At 49.2% G+C, this 20,216-nt stretch overlaps 1 protein-coding gene across 5 annotated transcripts in view; it reads left to right on the top strand.

Moving 5' to 3' along the window:
- The window catches only part of GAS7 (growth arrest specific 7), a 292,115-nt gene that overhangs the window by 131,741 nt on the left and 140,158 nt on the right, over window positions 1-20,216 (top strand). For 4 of the 5 annotated variants that reach the window (XM_019498132.2, XM_014598581.3, XM_019498133.2 and 1 more), the window contains exon 3: window positions 14,956-15,033. The exons of the other annotated variant lie outside the window; for it this stretch is intronic. In XM_019498132.2, coding sequence (XP_019353677.1) covers window positions 14,956-15,033 — 78 coding nt within the window. The remainder of the gene's footprint in view (window positions 1-14,955; window positions 15,034-20,216) is intronic. 5 annotated transcript variants of the gene reach the window in all.

The following is a 20,216-nucleotide window of genomic DNA, read 5'->3' as shown; positions in this document are numbered from 1 at the left end:
GGGGAGGGGGCTCTTTTCTACAGTTGGCTGTGACCTGGGATGGAAGTGGGGAGTGGTTCTCATGTCATGGGGCAGGAGGGCCTGTCTGGTAGAAAGGGGTGGCAAAGAATGCTGTGGAGACAAGCCCCTTGGAGTGGGAGGCAGGTCAGTGTGGTTTCTGCTGGAGAGCCCAGATCCTGGAGAACACCCAAGATAGCTTACTGCTGGTAACCTATGCCCTGTTGAGGGTGTGATGGTGCTAAGGGTTGTGGAGGTAGCTCTTCCCCATGGTGCATTACAGAAAGCTGCTGGCCAAGATTACCCTGTCCCTGGTGAAGCCCTGGTCCAAGGGGAGGGAGGGAGAGTGAATTCAAAGAACCAGGTAGAGTTAACCATTATTAGAGAACACAATAACAGACACAGGCAGTCAAGCAATAAATCATCAGTACAGCACATGAAGTAAGGTATCTTACCACCTACTGGGAGACTCAGCAAGGATTCCTGGTTCATTGTCCATGGGTGCTTTGTCTATTGGTTCTGACACATGGCAGAACCACTCTAAACTTCCCTTTTTTCCTCTTTTCTTACACATTGCCTCAGCTAAACATGACATACCTTTTTGTATTACCTAAATGTAACATTCAGTTAACAAAGATGCACTATTGTTTCAACAGGATTCTAGCTAACTGCATACAATTCAATTTTTCTTATCAAAAGGCAAACCATCAAGTTACTGCAGCTGTTACTTCTAACTACTATAAGTGCTTTCTAAAGAGCAATAATCAGTATTTGTCCTAATTTAATATAGGCAGGCTTGACTAAAAGGGCAGGTTTTTATTCTGAAGTTGCAGAGGTTTGCTGTCACAGAAACTCAGATGGGGCCTGAAAGGGGCCTTAAACCCCCAGCACTAGGGTGGGGCCAGCAACTGAGGCTGCAGCAGAGGACTTAGATGTGTGTGTGGGGCGGAGGGGAGAGATACAGAGCTCCCTAAAAGCTCTGCATCAGCAGAGCAGGGGTGAGCAAAATACAGCCCGTGGGCTGGACTGGTCCGCCAATTGATTGTATCCAGCCCATGGCAGCCCCCGCAGTGCTCGGCATGTGCTTAGCCCCTCCCACTCCCACCGATGGCACTGCCTCTGGCCCCAACCAGCACACCTGCTGCTGCTGCTGCTGTTGCAGCTGCGTGGGTACTTCTAGGTGTCCCCTGCCCCAAGTGACTCCTCCTTCTCCTGCCCCTGCTCTTCTACTCTGGGCAGCAGGTAGTGGGCAGAAGCAGCAGTGGCTATGGGGAGATTCCAGGCACCACACACCCAGGCCGGGGGCAAGCTGCAGCCAGGGAGCTCCTGCCCCAGCACTGGGGGGACTCTGGCTTTAGCACAAGGTCCAGCTCCTGACCACCTTCCCAGGGCGGGAGGGGGCACGAGCAGAAGCATGGCACAGGCTGCCCTGGGTGGGAGCAAGCAGGGCTCAGCGCCATGCACAGTGCTGCAGGGGCAGCCATAGGCTGGAGAGGTGGGGAAGAGGGAGAGGAAAGAAAAGAAGTATAAACTGTACCTGCACCGCACCACCCTGGCAAGCTCCGCTGTACGTGTCCCCTACCCCCCTCTGGCCGGCTGCTAGTTCCTGGGACCTCCACACTCCCCCTCCCCCCCCACCCCCAATCTCCCCACAATAAACACATATAAGAGTAAGACTTAATTTTGAGCTATTATGCAATCACCTCTATCTGCATTACTCAAAAAAACATAATCAGGACAAAAAATATTTTTTTGAAATAAAATTGAAATATGTTACAGTAGATGTTTGATTTTTAGTATGACTTGCTTTTTATCTATAATTTGTTAAAATGATATCTTCTGAAAGGTTTTGTGTGTGGCCCTCAACAGCTCATCCAAACTCATAAGTGGTCTACCAACCAAAATAATTGCCCACTTCTGATTTAGAGAGTATTGACTAGAGTCTGCTCTACATTTCTCTTCAGCATGAGACTGTCCAATAGTATCTCTATTGTCTTCCTTGACTTATACTCTGTCTCACTGGAAGCCTCAGCACTTGTCTTGGCCTGAGCACTGCCATGAGTCTGGCCTGAGATATGTTTCTGCTTAGCCAGGTCAGCACACTGGTCCTGGTAGAACTCCATCCTGTCTATTCATCCTCCTTTCTGAGGATGCCATTAGGTCATCCACCATCTCCTTGCTTTGCTTTCACCTCCTCCTGTATTGGGCAGATCTCTATGTTGCCATCTCTGCTTGAGGCCTTGGCAGCTTGGTTCCTCCCAGTGTGAGAGCTGCATTGGAAGCAGGTGTTGACACTGAAATTACAACAGTGCAACAACCATCCTTTGTTAATTGTTTTTTGTGACCTCCAGCCCATGCTCAAGACAGGATAATCTTTTTCTAAACCAACCCACAGCATTTAATAGTTTCCAATAATGGAAATTACACATCTGCTCTGATAGTCTGTTCCAGTGTTTAACTGCTTTCATAGTTATAAAATACTTCCCAGTCTACTTCATTGCAATTTAAATACATTACTTCCCAGTGGACAAGGAGAACACTTCATTGCCTTCCTCTTTAAAACAAACCTTTTACATTTTAAGATTGTTATCAAATCCAATCTGTTTTTTATTCTCCAGACTAAATAGTCCCAATTCTTCCAGGTCTTCCTTCTTCACCATGCTTGTGAACAGTGGAATCAGCTTTGTTCCTCTCCTATGAAACTCTTCTGTTGAGTAGTTCAGCCAGGGAGCCTGTGGCTGGGGAGCTGAGGATGATGCCGGGGGGGCAGGGGAGGGGGGGGGGTGTTGTACAGTGCTGTTTGCAGCCTGGAGTACCTGTGGCTCATGCTGGTGCAGCCCATGTGACATGTAGCTCTTGCTGGTGTGGTATCTGGCTCCTTAGAAGTTAGACAGTCCTGTAGTAGGTTTTTAGCTTCCTTTACAAATGTATTATATTTCCCCCTCCTGCTGTACATCAGGGTTTGCTTTTTTTTTGCTTTTTTTTTTGGTGGGGGGGTTACCTTCCTCAGAAACATTGGGTATCAGCTGCAGCCAAGACTGTGGATTTTGGGTGGGGTGTACATGTGCTCCCACTTGCTAAAACCCAGAGGTTGCTGGCTCTAGAGGGTCTTGCCCTTCCACTCAGGGTCACACCAATCACAACATTTGGCATCAGGAAGAAATTTTACCCCATGGTCAAATTGTTACAGAGTATGGAGGGGCTTTTACTGTAGCAAGCTCAGGGTCCAACCCTAGCATCTGATGCCCCCTGGTGGTCAGATTTGCCTGTGGCACTCTCCAGCATCCCTCACCTGTCTCTTACCTGCCACACCTTTGATGTTAACAATGATATACTGAGAATATCTTCGAGAGAATCATCAAGGAGCACACCTGTGGGGGGCCTGCAGGGGAGATCATGCTCAGGGGCAACCAGCATGGGTTCATCAAAGGCAGGTCCTGCCTGACCAACCTGATTGCCTTTTATGACCAAGTAACTAAATCCTTGGATGATGGTGTCACCATGAACATAGTCTTTCTAGACTTTAAGAAGGCCTTTGACACTGTCTCTCACCCCGTCCTCATCAATAAACTAAGCGACTGTGGCATTGATGCCTACACAGTTGGATGGGTAAAAAATTGGCTGATGGGGTGCACCCAGAGAGTAGTGGTGGAGGGGTTGTACTCAACCTGGTGAGATGTGAGCAGTGGGGTACTCCCGGGCTTGGTCCTCGGGCCCGCACTGTTTAACATCTTCATCAGCGACTTGGACGAGGGGGTGGAAAGCACGCTGTCCAAGTTTGCTGATGACACTAAGATGTGGGGCGAGGTGGACAGACTTGAAGGGAGAGAGAGGCTGCAACTAGATTTAAACAGACTACAAAAGTGGGCAGATGAGAATAGGATGGGGTGCAATGTAGAGAAATGGAGGGTGCTGCACCTTGGGAGAAGGAATCCACAGCATACATACAGGCTGGGGAGTTCCCTTCTTGAAAGCACAGAGGTGGAAAGGGATCTTGGAGTCATTATTGACTCCAAGATGAACATGAGCCACCAATGCCAGACCGCAGCCAGTAAGGCCAGCCATACCTTGTCATGAATCCAAAGGTGCATCTCAAGCCAGTCCAGAGAAGTGATACTCCCCCTCTATGCGACTTTGGTCAGGCCGCAGTTGGAGTACTGCATCCAGTACTGGGCCGCACACTTCAAAAGGGATGTGGTCAGCCTGGAGAGGGTTCAGAGGAGGGCCACCCGCTTGGTGAGAGGGCAGCAGGACAGGCCCTACGGGGAGAGACTGAAGGACCTGAACCTGTTCAGCCTCAGCAAGAGGAGGCTGAGGGGGGACCTGGTGGCTGCCTACAAACTCATCAGGGGAGATCAACAGCAAATAGGCAGAGCCCTTTTCTCCTCAGCACCACCTGGGGTGACAAGGAACAATGGTAATAAGCTGATGGAGAATAGGTTTAGGTTAGAGATCAGGAGGCAATATTTTATAGTTAGGGTGGCCAAAATCTGGAACCAACTTCCCAGGGAAGTGGTCCTCGCCCCTACCTTGGGCAAATTCAAGAGGAGGTTGGACAATCTCTTGTCTGTGGTCTTGTGAACCCAGCATTCATTCCTGCCTGTGGCAGGGGGTCAGGCTAGATGATCTGTTCAGGTCCCTCCTGACCCTAGCTACTATGAAACTATGAAGGCTGTTTCTAGAGGCTGGAGTGGCTTTCCTTGGTGCCACATCCTTGCCAAAGTACTTCAGCCTTTTCCACCCCAAGCTCAGTCTGTTGGGCCTTCGTTGCTTTCTTTACCACCTGTGGTCCTACAGCCCCTAAACATGCTTGCATGGAACCTAGTTGCAAGGGTTAGCAATACTTGGTTTCTGACTGTGTTCTGCTCTGCTCTCTCCTTTTCAGTAACAGATGTAGGAGTCTCCTGTTACCGGGGGGGGGGGGGGGGGGGGGGGGAGGGGCGGGGTGTATCTCTCTTTCTTAGATTTCTTGAGTGTATTTTAACAACTCAAGAAGCAGCAGGACATGCTGCTTGTCACTGTTGTCCCTCCAGTTTACTTGTGGTAGGTTTGGGTGCTATGACTTATGGTCATCAGGGTTGCCTGTGTAGTTTTAGTAATAAGTTAACCATAGAGTCATAGAGAAGTAGAGCTGGAAGGAACCTCCAGAGGTCATCTAGTCCAACCCTCTGCCTGAGGCAGGACTATCCAAGCCATCCCATACACACCAAAATCTAAACTATACATAAGACTGCTGTCAACCGTGACACAACACAGACCCCTTCTTTACCCACCAACATGCCACAGGTAAAGAAGGGGAACCAAGGTAGCCAATGTCCTGCTTCTGTAAAATGTTGTCAACATAAGCTTAAAAGGGCCTGGGTAGAGGACCATGGCCCCTGCTAATCCCCCACAGTCCAAACCAATCTGACCATGAGGTAAAATTCCTTCCTGACCCCAAATATGATGGTTTGGTATGACCCTGAAGAGAGGAGTAAGACCCTCTAGCCAGGAACCTCTGTATCCAACAGCCAGTGCTAGAGTGACCAGTTCCTAATTGAGTGAGACGGTCCCAGAATGGGAACATCAAGTCCCAGTCCCAGGCTGCTTGACTCTGGGACAGCATTTAACCCAGACTCACAGTCTCCTGCAAGGATCCAGATTTGGAAAGCAGCAGGGTTCCCCTTGCAGGCTGCTTGGGGCTGCCAGCAACAGGATGCAGGGAATGCCACATGCATGTGTGCGCCTGCCTAGAGGGAACTGGGGGGGAGCAGACTGAGGCCCCCATGGTGAGGGAGGCAGTGAGGCAAGGGTTCGGGGTGCTGCCCAGCAAGGGCAGTGCATAGGGCCAGGGCCTGGGGATTGGAGTGGGAAGGAGCCACAGGTGGCTCATCTGGAGGGAGGGGTGGCTCCCCACTGCTGTGTGCACTCCTGGGAGGGCAAATGGGGGGGATCACATGCCCCTGAGATTTGTGCATGAGAAAGGGGTGGGTGCAGGCTGCTTTTGGGCTCCCTGCCATGCTGCCCTCCCCCCCAAGAGCCCTGTGCTGGCCACACTGCCATGGCAAAGCACACCCTGCCCATCCAGGAGCAGCAGGGGAGGCATGGAGTTGTGTCCCTCACTGCTGCCAGGTGGGCAGGCGGTGCACAGCTGGGGGGGGGGAGGGCAGAGAGCCCTGACCCCGCAGCCCGCATCCACCCTCACTCCGCTCGGCTCTATTCTGACCATGCTGCTGGTGCATGAGAAGGGAAGAGGGAAGGAGACCGTGTCCCACCTTTCCATTTTGAAAAAGTTCTCACCCTACCTAATGCCTCTGGGAAGGCTTAAAAACACCCTGACATATTGAAGAAAAGGTGGGTAGGGGGCAGCCAGCAAAATCCAGCAGCATGGGAAATATACATGGTAGAACAGGCATAGCTACACCTAGATTATCCATGACCAGTGGCTTTCGTTGGAGAATCCACAGCTTCCCTAGGCAGTCTATTCCACTGTCTCACTGTTCTAACAGTGAAGACATTTTTCCAGATATCCAATCTAAACTTACCTTGCTGCAGCTTCGAACCTTTGGCCTTCATCCTTGTAGTAGGGTGGCATCCCCAGGGGTGGCTGTAAGCCCCTGGAGGCCCCCCAAAATTCCCTTTTTGCCCTGCTTGCTCTGGGAATAGTCTCCCCTTCGCTCATCCACCGTGCCTTGATGTCTTTTATGGTTATAAAAGGGAGGCTGCCTCAGGACTTCCCAGACCTGGTCTTTTTCTAATGTTCACTTGGTAACTGTGGTCCTTTGCCTTATGGGCTAATTGCATGGCTCCATGTTCCCCTTCACCATGCGTTGCAGATGGCATCATGATGGACATTTTTTCTGTTACACATCTATACTCATGCAGCCTTCCTCCAAGCCCTCAGACCCTTGATCTCTCACACAGCCCTCTTCTGGGCCTTCAGAAAGCTCAATCTCTCACACAGCCCCACTCAAGTCTCCAAGCGCCTTGGTCCCTCATTCAGTTACTCTCTGAGCTGCTAGGCCCCTTGCTCAACTCCCTTCCAGGCTGCCAGATTCCTTGGTCCCTCACTTGGCCCCTTCCTGGATCCTCAGACCTCTTGGCCTCTCAGTCAGCCCTTTGCTGGGCTGCCAGGCCCCCCAGTCTCACTCTTGACCCCTCTCTGCACTGCCAGACCCACTTGTCTCTCACATGGCCCCTCTGTTGGCCTCATTATTCTCCAAACTCTTGCTGGGCCACTGGACCCTTCTGGTCCTGCTATACTGTTCCAGGCCTCTTCCTGCTTCACAGACCCTTCTGGTCCCACTCGTTCTCAGCCCCTTCCTGGGCCTCTGGGACCTTCTGGTCCTGGTCTGCCCTGGCCCCTGGCTAGGCCTGTGGGCCCCTCTATTATCACTCTCTCTCTAGGCCCCACTCTGGGCCTCTGGACCATCTGGTCCTGCTCCTGCTTTTATTTTGGGGTGTAGTCCCATAGCCTTTCCCCACCAAAAGGGTAACCCGCAAAGTAGTAAGGGCTGGGGTTTTAGGGCACCCCAGACTCACCCTTCCCTGGGGTTTGGCCCTGGTGGGACTTTTGAGGGGCTGCTCCACCATGAACAGTCCCACCACTGTGACCCCAAACCCCAGTAGGATGCAGTTTTCAGTCATGCCCAGGAACAGCTTAGGCCCTGGCCTCTGTCCCCAGAGCCTTGCTGTTCCTAGCCAACAACCCTAGCGACAAACTCCTTGGCCCCTTACTGATGTCACCCCTCCAGGCTCCCTTTGCCCCAGCTCTATCCTTCTGACCCCTGATCTCCCTTGTTCCCATAAAGACTCCCCTGGACTCAGCTCTCTCTCCCTGAAGGCTACCTCAGATCCTGGCTCTCCTGTTTCAGGGTCCTCTGATCTTTATGCCATCTCAGTCTCCTTCTCTACATCTGGTGACCCTATCTCAGCCATCCTCATTCTGGGCCTCAGTTTCTCTGACCTCTTCCTGTCTAGCTGTGGCCACACTTGTGTCTTTGGCCTCTCTCAGGCCCTGGCCCCACCTCCAACCAGTTGAGAGTTCCAGGCCCCTCTCTGGCAATCTCCCACTGTGGCTGCCTCTGACCTTCGGCCAGGGCTTTCTCTGGGGCTGGGCCCTGGCCCTGGTAGCAGGCCAGTGAGATTCTCTGGGTTGCTCCCCTTGCCACCTTCTCTTCTGGGCCCTCGAACTCTTCAGATAGCTCTGGCTTGGCCATCTTGACTCTGGTCTGCAGGCCCCTGATGTCCCTTCCTCTCTGGCTGTGGCCACACCTGTACTTTCAGCCTCTCCTAGGCACTGGCCCTGCCTCAGGCCAGTTGAGAGTGATGGAGCCATAGAGGGTCCGGAAATCTCCTGCTGTGGCTGCCTCTGACCTTCAGCCCCTCTCTGGGCCCTGGCCCCACTAGCAGGCCAGCGAGATTCTACTGGGGTCAGTCCTCCAGCCTACCAGCCCACACCCACTCACAGGTCCGCTCTCTCAGGCTACTCGACAACTCTCTTAAGCTCTCAGCTATAGTCTCTGAGCTGACCTGAGCCCCACAGTAAGGATTGGGCCCCTCCCCACTGCTTCCCCACTGTACTAAGTACCAGTTCTTCCTCCTCCCTCCTCCTCCTCCTCCCTCCATCCCTACCCTCCTTCTGTCTGCTCTGCTGCCTTCAGGCCATCACACCGGTTATATGCTGAGCCCCTCTCTGGGCTTCACCTTGACCCCATAACAAGTCTTCTGTGCTGAGCTCCTCCATCAGGGCAGTCCTCGTGCTGGGGTGGTGCTCACTCAGCGGGTTCCAAGATGTTACTGCTGGACTTCTCAGTCTCAGGGCCTTGGCTTATACCTGCTCTAAGCCCAGCCTTCCTACAGAATCAGGTGACTTCCCCTATCAGGCTTAGCCTCACCTGGCCCCCCTCTAGGTCGGCTGACTCCCAATCTGCTCTGCCTGGCCCACAACTGCCCATGGCTTCGCAGGCTGCCTGCCCTCTTAAAGTGGCAGGCACCACAAGTGCTCTGCCACAATCCTTTCTGCAGCAAGAGAGAACAGGTGCTTCTCCTCTTCTTTATGGAAGCCCTCCAAGTATTTAAACCTTGCTATCATATCCCCTTTAAGCACCTTTTCTGCAAGCTGAATATGCCTAGCACCTTCAGCCTTTCCTTGCATGGCTTTCTTTCCAAGGCCTGTATCATCTTTGTTGCCCACCTCTGGACCATCTCTAACTTTGCCACGTCCTTTTAAAATGTGGAGCCCAAAAATGCACATAGTACTCCAGATGAAGGCCTAACCAATGCCAACTAGAGAGGCACTATCATCTCCCGTGTCTTTCACCTAATGCTTCTGTTTATGCATCCCAAAACTGCATTTGCCTTTTGAGTGGCTTCATCACACTGCAGAATCATATTGAGTCTGTGGTCTAACAGCTGCCACACTCCTGCCATAAGGAGCTGTTTTTTTCCCTCAACAATGGATTTGCATAGGATACTTTGGATAGGGATGATCCTGACTCTAGCAACAGATGGAATTAGATGATGTCTGGAGGTCCCTTCCAGCTCTAATCTTCTATGATTTTATTGTTGACTTATTCATGTTGTGGTCCTCCAGTCCTTTTCTACAGTACCATAGCATAGCCAATTTCTTTCTGTTTTGATTGTTGTATCCTAAGTGCATTCCTTGTACTTCTACCACTAACTTTGTGTGTACTGCTGCTCAACTTGAGACCCCCTGGAGACAGATTGTCAGAAGACAAGTGCTAGGCACTTTCTGCAAATCAGTTTCTTTAGGAGGCAACAAATTGGACAACAAAAATACAGGGACTTGGTTTCACTAGACTAGTGGTTCTTAATGAAGGTGCTGTGGTACTCCTGGGTGCCTCAAGAGTGCTGCATGGTACAAACATGATTCACAAAATAAATCTAGAGTTTTCATATAGGAATCCATAGTGATAAAAATATTCTGACCTGTTGTGGGTTTTGAGTTATTTTCAACAGATGAGTTGTTCTACTGTTTTCCTGTAGTCAAAAAAAAGAGGGAAAACTAAGAGCTGGCATTTTCCAAGAAGTGCCTTGATTCTGTTGTGGGGTGCCTGAAGTCTAAAAAGATTGAGAATCATTGCACAAGAGTCTTGTAAAAATCCGATCTTGACCATAAAACCGTATGAAAGAGTGCTGAGTGCTCTACTGAGTCAGTTGTAACTGCTCAAACTTGAGAACCACATTATTGAGGAACCTAAAATTAATGCAAGCCTTTGCAGTGCTTTCATCAACATTTCTGTGCCTCATTTTTTCTAGCTGCAAAAACTTTCTACATTCCAGGAGCGTTGCAAGGATAAATCTTTTATTGATTGATAAACTGATGAGCTGCACAGAGAAATCTACAAGGAGCTTAATAACTCTGTACTCATTGTAGAATTTAAATAATATCTGTTAATTATGGCCTGGGGCTTTATATGGACTGAAGGGAAAAGTAGAAAATATTGAATAACTGTTCATTCAGTGAGCATCCCCCTGATGTATCTAATGAATCACACTCCTGTGGAAAAAATAGTGCATGGTTCTGTAACTAAGGATTATATTACAATTTATGTGCTCAAGGGAATAAATATTGTGTGGGAAATGTGGGGGTTAGAATCATCCCTTTCTGCTCCCTACGTTCTGGTCTTGGGCAAAAGCCTTTAAGGCACCCTTATGTTGCTCAAGCATCAGGCATTATTTTAATCTTTCTACTTCATCTGTTTTTCCCTGTTCAGTCAGTAAAACAAGGTCACACATCATCTCTCTTGCTTTAGGCATGTTTGCTTCAAGAGAAGATTGCTAGTCACCTTGGTAACAAGGGAAAAAGTCAGAATGACTTCTGTCATTCTGGGTACAGGGATTTGTTTTGGTTTGACTTAGTCTGGGGTACAGTCTTCTGATGAACTCAGTGATCTCAGTTCCTCCCACTCTATACTGTTGTGTGTGGGTAAGAGGAACTTTGCATTTGTCCTTGTTGAATGTCATCTGGTTGATTGCAAAGCCCTGTGCTTGGAATGGAATAACCTCATGCAAAAATACAGACTCGAGTATGACACTTTAGACTACAGTACTGCAAAGAAGGACCTGGGGTCCAGTGGACCATAACCTGATTATGAGCCAACAGCGTGCTCTTGATACAAAAAAGGCCAAAAGCATACTGGCTTGCATTAATGGGAGCGGCATTTGCAAATCAAGGGAAGTGATTCCTCTGCTCTATTCTGGAGCCTTACTTGGAGTACTGCGTCCAGTTTTGGGCCCCGCATTTCAAGAAAGTTGTGGACAGATTGGAAAGCGTGCAGCAGAGAGTGACAAAAATGATTAGGGGCCTGGGACAGTGGCAACAGGCAGGCGAGATTGCCGGTGCCCCCCTGCAAGCGCCAGCCGGGGAGTGGAGTGCCATTGCACTCCCAGAAGTGCCCACAGCCACTCCCAGAAGCCTCTGCAGCAGTTGGCCGTCTCACAATCGGCCACGGGGGGACCGCTCCCCAGTTGCTGACTTGTCCCTTGGGGGGGAGGGCATATGTCCCCCCCCCCCCACCCGACTAAAGCAGCGCCAGTATCCCATGGCCTGGGAAACATTATTTTATGAGGAAAGTCTGAAAGAACCAGAGAAGACTAAGACAGGATTTGATAACAGTCTTCAAGTACATGAAGGGCAATTTAAAGGAGGATGGAGAAAGATTATTCTCTACAGTTGTAAGGGACAGGATTAGGAGCAATGGCCTCAAACTGCAGCAGGGGAAATTTAGATTGGAGATTAGGAGGAACTTCCTGGCTACGATGGTGGCCAAGCACTGGAACAGGGTACCCAGAGAGTTTGTGGAATCTCTATCCTTGGAAACTTCCAAGAGGAGGTTAGACAGACACTTGACTGGGATGGTTTATTCAGGGATGATCCTGCCTTGAGCAAAGGGCTGTCCTAGATGACCTCAGGAGGTCTATTCCCACCCTACTTTCCTATGATTCGTATGCTCAAAGTTTGTTGAATCATCCACTTATTTAGAAAATAGCTTCTTGGAACGAAGGGGTGACATAAAGCTACTGCTGTCTGTAGCAGTCTTTGCTGTCTGCAGTGAAGGTTTACCCACAGAATCATAGAGTTGGAAGTGGCCTCAGGGGTCACCTGGCCCAACCCACTACATCAGGAGTCAGCAATGTTTTTGGACCAAATGCCAAAAAACCTGTAACATTTGCTTGTAAGATGTTGGCATGCCAAGCAAACAAAACAGACTTGGGGGGTTATGCTTACCGGTAATCATTTAGTGTGGGGTATGAAGCAGTGTGGTGGGAAAGTGGGGAAAGGAAGCCATGCGGTGACCCTGAAGGCAGGAGGAAGGGAGGGATGGAGGGAGGAGGAGGGAGAACTGGTACCTAGTACAATATGCAAGCAGTAGGGGAGCTGTGAGGGGCCCAATCTATCTTGTGGCAGCACAGCTCAGCCCCTTCCCTGCTGTCCACCCTGAGGCACATGTGCACCCATCACTGGCAATGAACTGGACCGGGGCTCCGTGGACCCTGGTGCAGCTGCTTGCAGCCTCTTGGTTACCTACCATGGCCAGCCCAGGCTTTAGGCAGGCCCCTGCTGCCCACTACAAAGCCCTAGCTGCTCACAGCAAATGGCAGGGAGGCTGCAAGCAGCTGCACTGGGGCCCACAGAACCCCAACCCAGCTTGTTGCCAGCACCGGGTACATGGACTCCCCCACCATCTGCCCCAAGGTGCGCATGCACCTACCAACACCAAAGATCCAGGCCAGGGCTCCATGGACCCTGGTCTCACCACCTGCTGCAAGCAACTTGGGCTCTGTGGCAGGCAGCAGGGGCCTGCCCAGAACCCGGGCCACCTGTGGCAAATTTATGTGCCAAGCAAAGTGTCTTCATGTGCCACGTTTTGGCACACGTACAAGGGTTGCCAACCCCTGCTCTACATAACCAGTGCTCAACCTTCAGCCTGTGGAACAAATCTGGCCTGTGGAGCCAGGGCATCCAGCCTGCAAGAATCCCCACTGGTTGGAAAATTGGTGGAAGTTCTGCATGGCCAGATTCAGCTCTGCCTGTGCCATTGCCATGCAGCATGTTTAATATCTAAGCATTCTGATAAGCATTAGGGCTGGGTCCACCCTCAGTCCATCTGGATGGGGCCAAGGTACTCCTCACCCCCACACACACTTTTCTAGACCAGGGCTGCTCCACCCACTTCCCTCCCCTCCCCCACCACCAATCCCCCAACTCCTGCTGCCCAGGCAGAGATCAGGATCAGGCTGTGCACCACCCCTCCCCCAGGGTGAGGGATGGGGCCGTCACCATGCTGGCTCGATGCATTGGATTGAGCCCACCAGCTGCCAGGTGTAATAGTTATTCTCCATCTTCTTTATGTTAGCTTTTCAAATCTCTGAAAACTGCAATTATGTCCCTTTTAATCGTCTTTTCTCCAAGCTAAAAACACCTCATGTTTCTTAAAATATGGAGCCCAGAATGGTGCACAATATTCCAGGTGAGGCCTAAGGGGCCCCAGATGAGGCCTCCAGTTGGGACCTAATGTCCATTCTGTGCCATATTGAGTCTGTGATCACCAAAACCACGTCAATCCTTCTCAACAATAGTGCTACCCAGGCATACCCATTTTTTATCTGTGCATTTTGTACCCCCTCCCTAGGTGTAGTACCGCTATAGTGAACTTAATTCTGTTGTCTCTAGCCCAATTCTCTGATTTATCAAGATCCTTTGAATTCTACTCCTACTGTCCAAAGTGTTAGTAGTTCTTCCTAGTTTTGTGGCATCTGCAACTCAATATGGAGGCTTTCTGCCATTTGGACACTGATCCCCTCATAATTACACTTTGCTTGCCATTTTTGACCAAATTGTGTAGCCATATTATAGTGATTTTATCCAACACACATCTCCACTTTACTTTTAAGAACATCAAATGAGACCATCAAAAGCCATATTAACTCTATTACTTGCATTCCTTTCAGCCACCCAACTTGTTACTTTGTCAAAGGGGATCAGGTTGGTTTGGCATAATTTGTTTTTTAACACATTCAGGCTGGCTATCAGTGATCAACTTTTCCTCTTTCAGATATTTAGAAATTGACTCCTTTATAGTTTGTTCCAGTAACTTCCCAGGTATTGAAAGCAGGTCGACTGGTCTTTGACTCCCCAGCTCCTTCTTTCTCCCTTTTGTAAAAATGGATGCTATGTTGGCCCTTGTCCAATCATCTGGAATGTTGCTCATCTCCCATGACTTTGTAAATATTCTTGCTAATGGCTCTCCTTCAGCATACTGGCATTAATTTACCAGGCCCTGCTGACCTAATTTCATTCAATTCAATCAAAACTCCCAGATGCTCTCTTTAGTTATCAGGACCCTCACCTCAGCCTTTCTTTGTCTTTGTGTATATTATTTTTGTTAGCCATCTGGTTGTAGCTTATGCTTTTTTGTGAAGACCAAGGCAAAGTAGCCATTGAAGTTCTGCATTCCATGTCTTCTCTTAAAGATCACTCTGGCTACTAAGCAATGGACCCCCTGCTTCCTTGGTCTTTCTTTCCTGACCAATGTGTTTGTAGAACCCCTTCGCTAGAAGAGGAGCATGGGGTGAAAGGAAGCTCCATGTATGGGAGGAGACACAGAGTGCCAGGATAATGGAGTGCCTGAAGGAAAGGAAGAACCTCAGAGGAGCAGGGTGCCCCATGTTGGCTGGAAGTGAGCATGGGGAAGGTTCAGGTCAGAGGGTTATTTTGTGTCAGCTGAGACTGTGGGGTTAAAGGGCAGTGGGTAATTTCCCAGTATTTGGGGTTTCAGGATTTCAGAAGATGCCCATGGAGGTAGCACAGAGAAGTGTATAACTAAGCCTTGCTAGGCAAGGGGCAAGATCATGAGATACATGCCAAGTGAGATCATGATCCATTGGTTGTCCTATGTTTTGGACATGTGGTTGTCTGCCTACCACACTCATATTGCTATTCTCTTTGAATAGAAACCACCTGGGAGCGGCCAAGCAGCGTGCCTGGGACCCCCAAGACCCCTGTGACACAGAAGAGTCCTCTGCCTGCAGGTACAGTTCACTCACTGTGTGGGTCCCTAGAAGTTTGCTATAGCAGTTCTCTTAGCAGGAGCGAAAAGGCTGGGTCTTCTGCTTCATGTTCCCATCATCCCTGATGCAATGGTAATGGCTCAGGAAAAACTTCCTTTACTTATTGCTTTCTTGGCTTATGGAGCAACTTTTTGGTGAGAGCTCCTTTGCAGGCTCTAGCTGACTACCTAGAAAAGACTCTGGCTTGAGGAAAATGAAGTAAGTTGAGTCAGCTATCAGCTGATGATGCACAGGATGCAGAGAAAGAGGCAACCAGCCTTCTGCAATCCTCTCAACATCCCCTGAGAGTGAGGGGTTTGGGGAAAGGCCAGCAGTAAAGCAATGAAAGGCAGGTTTCTTGAACATGAACTTTGGGTGCATTAGGACAAGTGTGGAATTTTTAACATGTATTAGTGAACTTGCATTTATATCCTGATGGTTTATATTCTATGATGATGGGATAAGGGATGGGATAGGATTAAAAGAATGAGATAGGATTAACAAGGGAGGCGATTGTGTATATATTAGGAATTGGGGCCAAATTAAAACCCAAGTCTGACTGAGGAATCCACAGAACTCCTACTGAACTGCTTAAGTGCCAGAGGCTGCTGGCACCTGCCCCCAGACCCAAAATGGCATTTAGGCATGGCAACACTGAGGGCCAAACCCTACCTCACACTTAAACATGTCAGGTGCTTACGCACGAGCAGCAAGGCTGCTCCAATGCGCTCTAATTACAGTGTGTCAGAGCAGACTCAATTAATGGTAATTACCACGCTCTAGCAGCCTCCAGCATCTCATGTATCTGTGTCCCATACTTCAAAATAGCAGTTGAGGTGCTTTAATTAAAGCTGCCCCCACCAGGATTTTGAAGTGCGGGGACACTGGTAAATGATGAGATGTTCCTGGCACTTTAATTAGAGTGGCTCTTGGAGTTGCTCTAATTAAAGTGCTCCCCCACACACACTTCCTGGAGAACATGTATAAATGCCCTTAAGTGGCACTTATAGGCACATAACTGCAATGTTTAGCACTTGCATATAGTATTGGACTCTTGAAGCTGGCAGTAGGAGGCATTCTGCATCTCAAGGGCTTGCAACCCATCTGCAGGTGATAACGAGCTAATAGTCTCCCTGGCTGGGAACCAGCTAGAACAGATGACCAGTTAATGGGAGTGAAGCCAAAGAGTGTCAGTAACTCCAGGAGAGGAGTGCTGGAGGTTAGAGAAGAATACAGAGTTCAAATTACCTTTTCCTTCATGTCTGAAGGAAGACATCAGATTTTTGGTTGTGATACCAGATTTGCCTGTCACTTTGAGGTGTGCTCATTTATTAGGGGTATGTTTCTGGCATCTCTGTAATTCTATCAATGTGCTGCTTGTGTTACTTACATTCTATATGGAGCTATATTTCTCCTTTCTGCGAGTCCTCACCCCCAATGGACCTATCTTGCAGGACACAGTTTCAGTGGGGTCGGGTTCCTCCAACCACCAAATCAATCAAACACATATATGCACATACACACACAAATTAACGGGGCATGCCTGAGCCAGGCTGGGTTATTCAGCATTGACAGGCTAACACCCTCATGAGCCTTGAACTCAGTTCATCCCTTGTTTCAGCAGGACAATAATAAATGCAGTTAGACACACATACACACATGCTAACAGAGTACATCTGAGCAGGCTGGGTCTGATCAGCACGTTCATCTGATACCCTCATGCGCCGCAAAACTCACCACGTCCCAATCTCTTGTCACAGTGGTCCTAGTAGTAACTCCCTTGATGAGCAGACCCCACCGTAGTTTTGGGCATTACAGGGATCTTTGGCTTAGGTAAAAGAAGCATTGCTGCAGAGCAAATGGGGAGGTCGAGGGGAAGGAAAAGTAAGTGAGTTTCAGAGAAACAGAATAGCAACCAGCTTGACCATAAAAGTTATTTATTGCCAGGTATATGAACTTATGATGATACCAGTAGTAATAGCCATACAAGAGATACAAATACAACAGTTACAATATTACATAGTTTCAGATAGGTATTTGGGGAAGTCTAGCTCAAGTCTGATCAGCAAAAGTCTGGTTTAGAAAGTTGCGCCTAGGGTAAGAAAACAAAAGTCAGGTTTATAAAGCTGTGTCTGGAGTAAGAAAGCAAAAGTTAGGTTGCTGGAGTCAAATAGAGAGAGAGAAAGAGTCGGGGTCTCACCACTCAGCAAAGCTTAAACCATTCGATGTTCCCAGGTGTTTGCTGGAGCTTGCAGACAGGCAGAGCCCTCAGCATGATCAATGAAGGGATTCCAGGCAGAAAAGGAGTGGAACTGGTGCAGCTTTTGGATCCAAGCATCAGGACAGAAACTTGAGCTTGGGTAGGGGTTTTTGTAGGGAACTAACAATGGCTCAAGGGAGAACACTAAGTTTGTTTATAGGTAAACGATGGCTTATATACTGTATAATAGAAACTGCTGGCTATGGGTGGTTATGGGTGGCATTATTCTGAGGGAGTTCACAATACAAACAGGCAAATTCAGTGTTTTGGGTACTCATAAAGGAGTTATTACTACAATTGGTCTGATAACTACTGAACTGGGTGTGTGCAGACATGGGTTGATTAGCATTTGGAGCAGTGATTTCCCATCATACAGTGTTCCCCTGCTTCTCTGGTTCCAGAGTTCAGTGTGGTCCTTGCCTTGGAATCTCTGTTCTCCATTCCGAGTGCTAATGAAGGTGCATTCTTGTCCCATCTCCCATGTAAATGAGTTGTCATCCATTTCTATCTCCAATGTAAATGAGACCAGGGGAGTTGCTTCACTCCTATCACCCTTGTCTGTAGGGATTTAGGTGCATCTCCCACTACATCTTCATTGTCTTTTGTAAGTCCTTCCTCAAATCAGTTCTTGTTCAGGTACAGGTGGTGGGGGAGGAGGGGAGGGTGAGTCCTTTGTGAGTCAGACAGGCTGCATACTGTGCTAAGTTTCCCCAAGAACACAGAGCTCACAGGTAACAGTTGGTGGATTTACTTTGTTTATTGTGGTTGCGAGGCCTCTTCTGAAAGGGAGAAAAGTGGTCTGAGAACCTGAAACTAGAGTGGACTTGCTTATCAAAGACAAGAAGGTAAGTGGTCTTCCTACCCAATGCCTCCTTCCTCCCTCATAACCCAAACCAAACCAGAGCAGAGAGGTGAGGCTCCTTTTCAAGGTGATGGGTCAGTTTGGTCCCTGTGGCCCCTGTTGCATTGGATCCAGGGTGATCAGCATCACTAAATATTGCTGGTTTAGCACTGTACTTTTCTGGTGTGGTACTATGCATTGTCGCTGTGGGTTGCAAAATCACAACAGGCCTATTTGTTGCCTTAAAGAATCATGGGGAAATGCACACACAAAACCACAAGTGGAGATCTGACTGTTGCCTCTGTTCTCACCTTTGCAATCATTTATGTGTGTGGGTATCCTTTATACCATATACCAGGCACTGGTATAAATAGGGTGGGGCAACTGCCCTGGGTGCTGACGTTGACGGGGGAGGAGCAGAGGGGGGGGAGAGTGCAAAAAATGGCTGCCTCTGGCAACTGTGCATTATCAAAGTCTGAGCACAGAACTTTCACTTCACAGCTGGAAGTTGCCATTTGCCCCTATGACCCAGGAATCTGGCCATATTATTACACTGCCAATAGCAGGGGTTGGCAACCTATGGCCTGCAGACATGGGGCTTCAGCAGCGGGGTGGGGAGTTGGCTGTTGGTGTTCTTTCCATGTAGCCTAAGGTTGGTCATTTGGGCCTGCTGCAGGAAAAGGTTGCATACTTCTGTTGTATAAGACAAAGAACCTGTTTGTACACTAACAAATCATAGGCTGGCATTTGAGTCCTCAGTCATCACATATCAATTTTCTTTGAGTCACGTGTAGCTGCCAAGGGGCACCTGTTCTCTTTGTCATTGGCTAATTTATCTGCTGATTTCCAACACATTGCTGCAGGTCTGGTTTTAATATGTCCAACCATGGCCCGTTTTTCTTTTTAGAGTTCCCAGATGTTCTTTGTCACTTTCATCAGTCATATAAATATTGTCCAAATAATTCTGTGTTCTTGGAATACCTTGCAACACTTGATCCATTGCTTGTTGCCATATAGCAGCAGCAGAAGCACTACAGTTTTCCCTCGATTTATGCATTCCCAGAGAACGGTGCATAAATCAAATTCACATAAAGTGAACCCACTTTATAACGTAACAAATAGGAATAGGTTCCCATGGTGTTGAGGGAGGGAGGGATGGAGGCTGGGACTAGGGAAGGGGATGGGGGAGGGCTGCTGCTCCTGGGGCTGTACAAGGGGTAAGTGGGGACAAGCAGAGCTCTGGGCAGCACAGAGTGTGGCACTCACCCCAGCCCCTGCTGCAGTGGCCCCAGGAGCAGCCAGTGCCAGCTGCCTGCACCTCGGCACCATGCAGCACATGAGCTGGAGTCAGTGGGGACAGGCAGAGCCCAGGCGCGGGGGGACAGGCAGAGCACAGTGCAGCAGTGGCTGCAGGTAGCTGGCATCGGCAGCTCCTGGGGCTGCTGCAGCAGGGCCTGGGGTGAGTGGGGCCCTGGCCCCATGGCCCTTTCCTCTCCCCCGCAGACTTACCTGCTTGTGAGGGGGGGAGGGGGGACGCCTATGCTGATCATAAAAAAGCAATTTTACCTTGCATATAACAAATTAAGGGTCTAAAAATGTTCATTGCATAAGTGTGAATTTGCATATACAGAACCCGCATAAATTGAGGGAATCCTGTACTAAATACTAGCCTGTTGCGCTGGTATGACTTCTTTTACACAGGTCTGCAAGATAAACCTTTAAATCTTCCTCTACTTCAGGAATGGGCAAAATACAGCCCACAGACCACATCCAGCCCACCAAGCCATTCTATCCAGCCTGTGGGGCCCATAAAAAATTTAGAAAATTAATATTTATCTGCCCTGGCTGACAAGATCCAAGGGCAGTAGGACCCAGAGGGAGCCAGGGCAGTTTTCTGCCGCCCCAGCAAAGCTGGCCTGGCCCTGCCTCCCCCATCCCAGCTGGAAGCCAATGCCTAGCAGAGGCTTTTGGCCTGGGATCCTGGGGCTGTTCTCATCTCCCTGCACCAGAGGGAAACTCAGATAAGAACAGGGAGAAGGGACGATTGCGGGCAATCACCCAGTC

This window comes from Alligator mississippiensis, chromosome 8, assembly GCF_030867095.1.
Source record: "Alligator mississippiensis isolate rAllMis1 chromosome 8, rAllMis1, whole genome shotgun sequence".
Classification (NCBI taxonomy): domain Eukaryota; kingdom Metazoa; phylum Chordata; order Crocodylia; family Alligatoridae; genus Alligator; species Alligator mississippiensis.
Note: the sequence above shows the minus strand (reverse complement) of the source record. Positions and strands in the feature narration are given on the sequence as shown.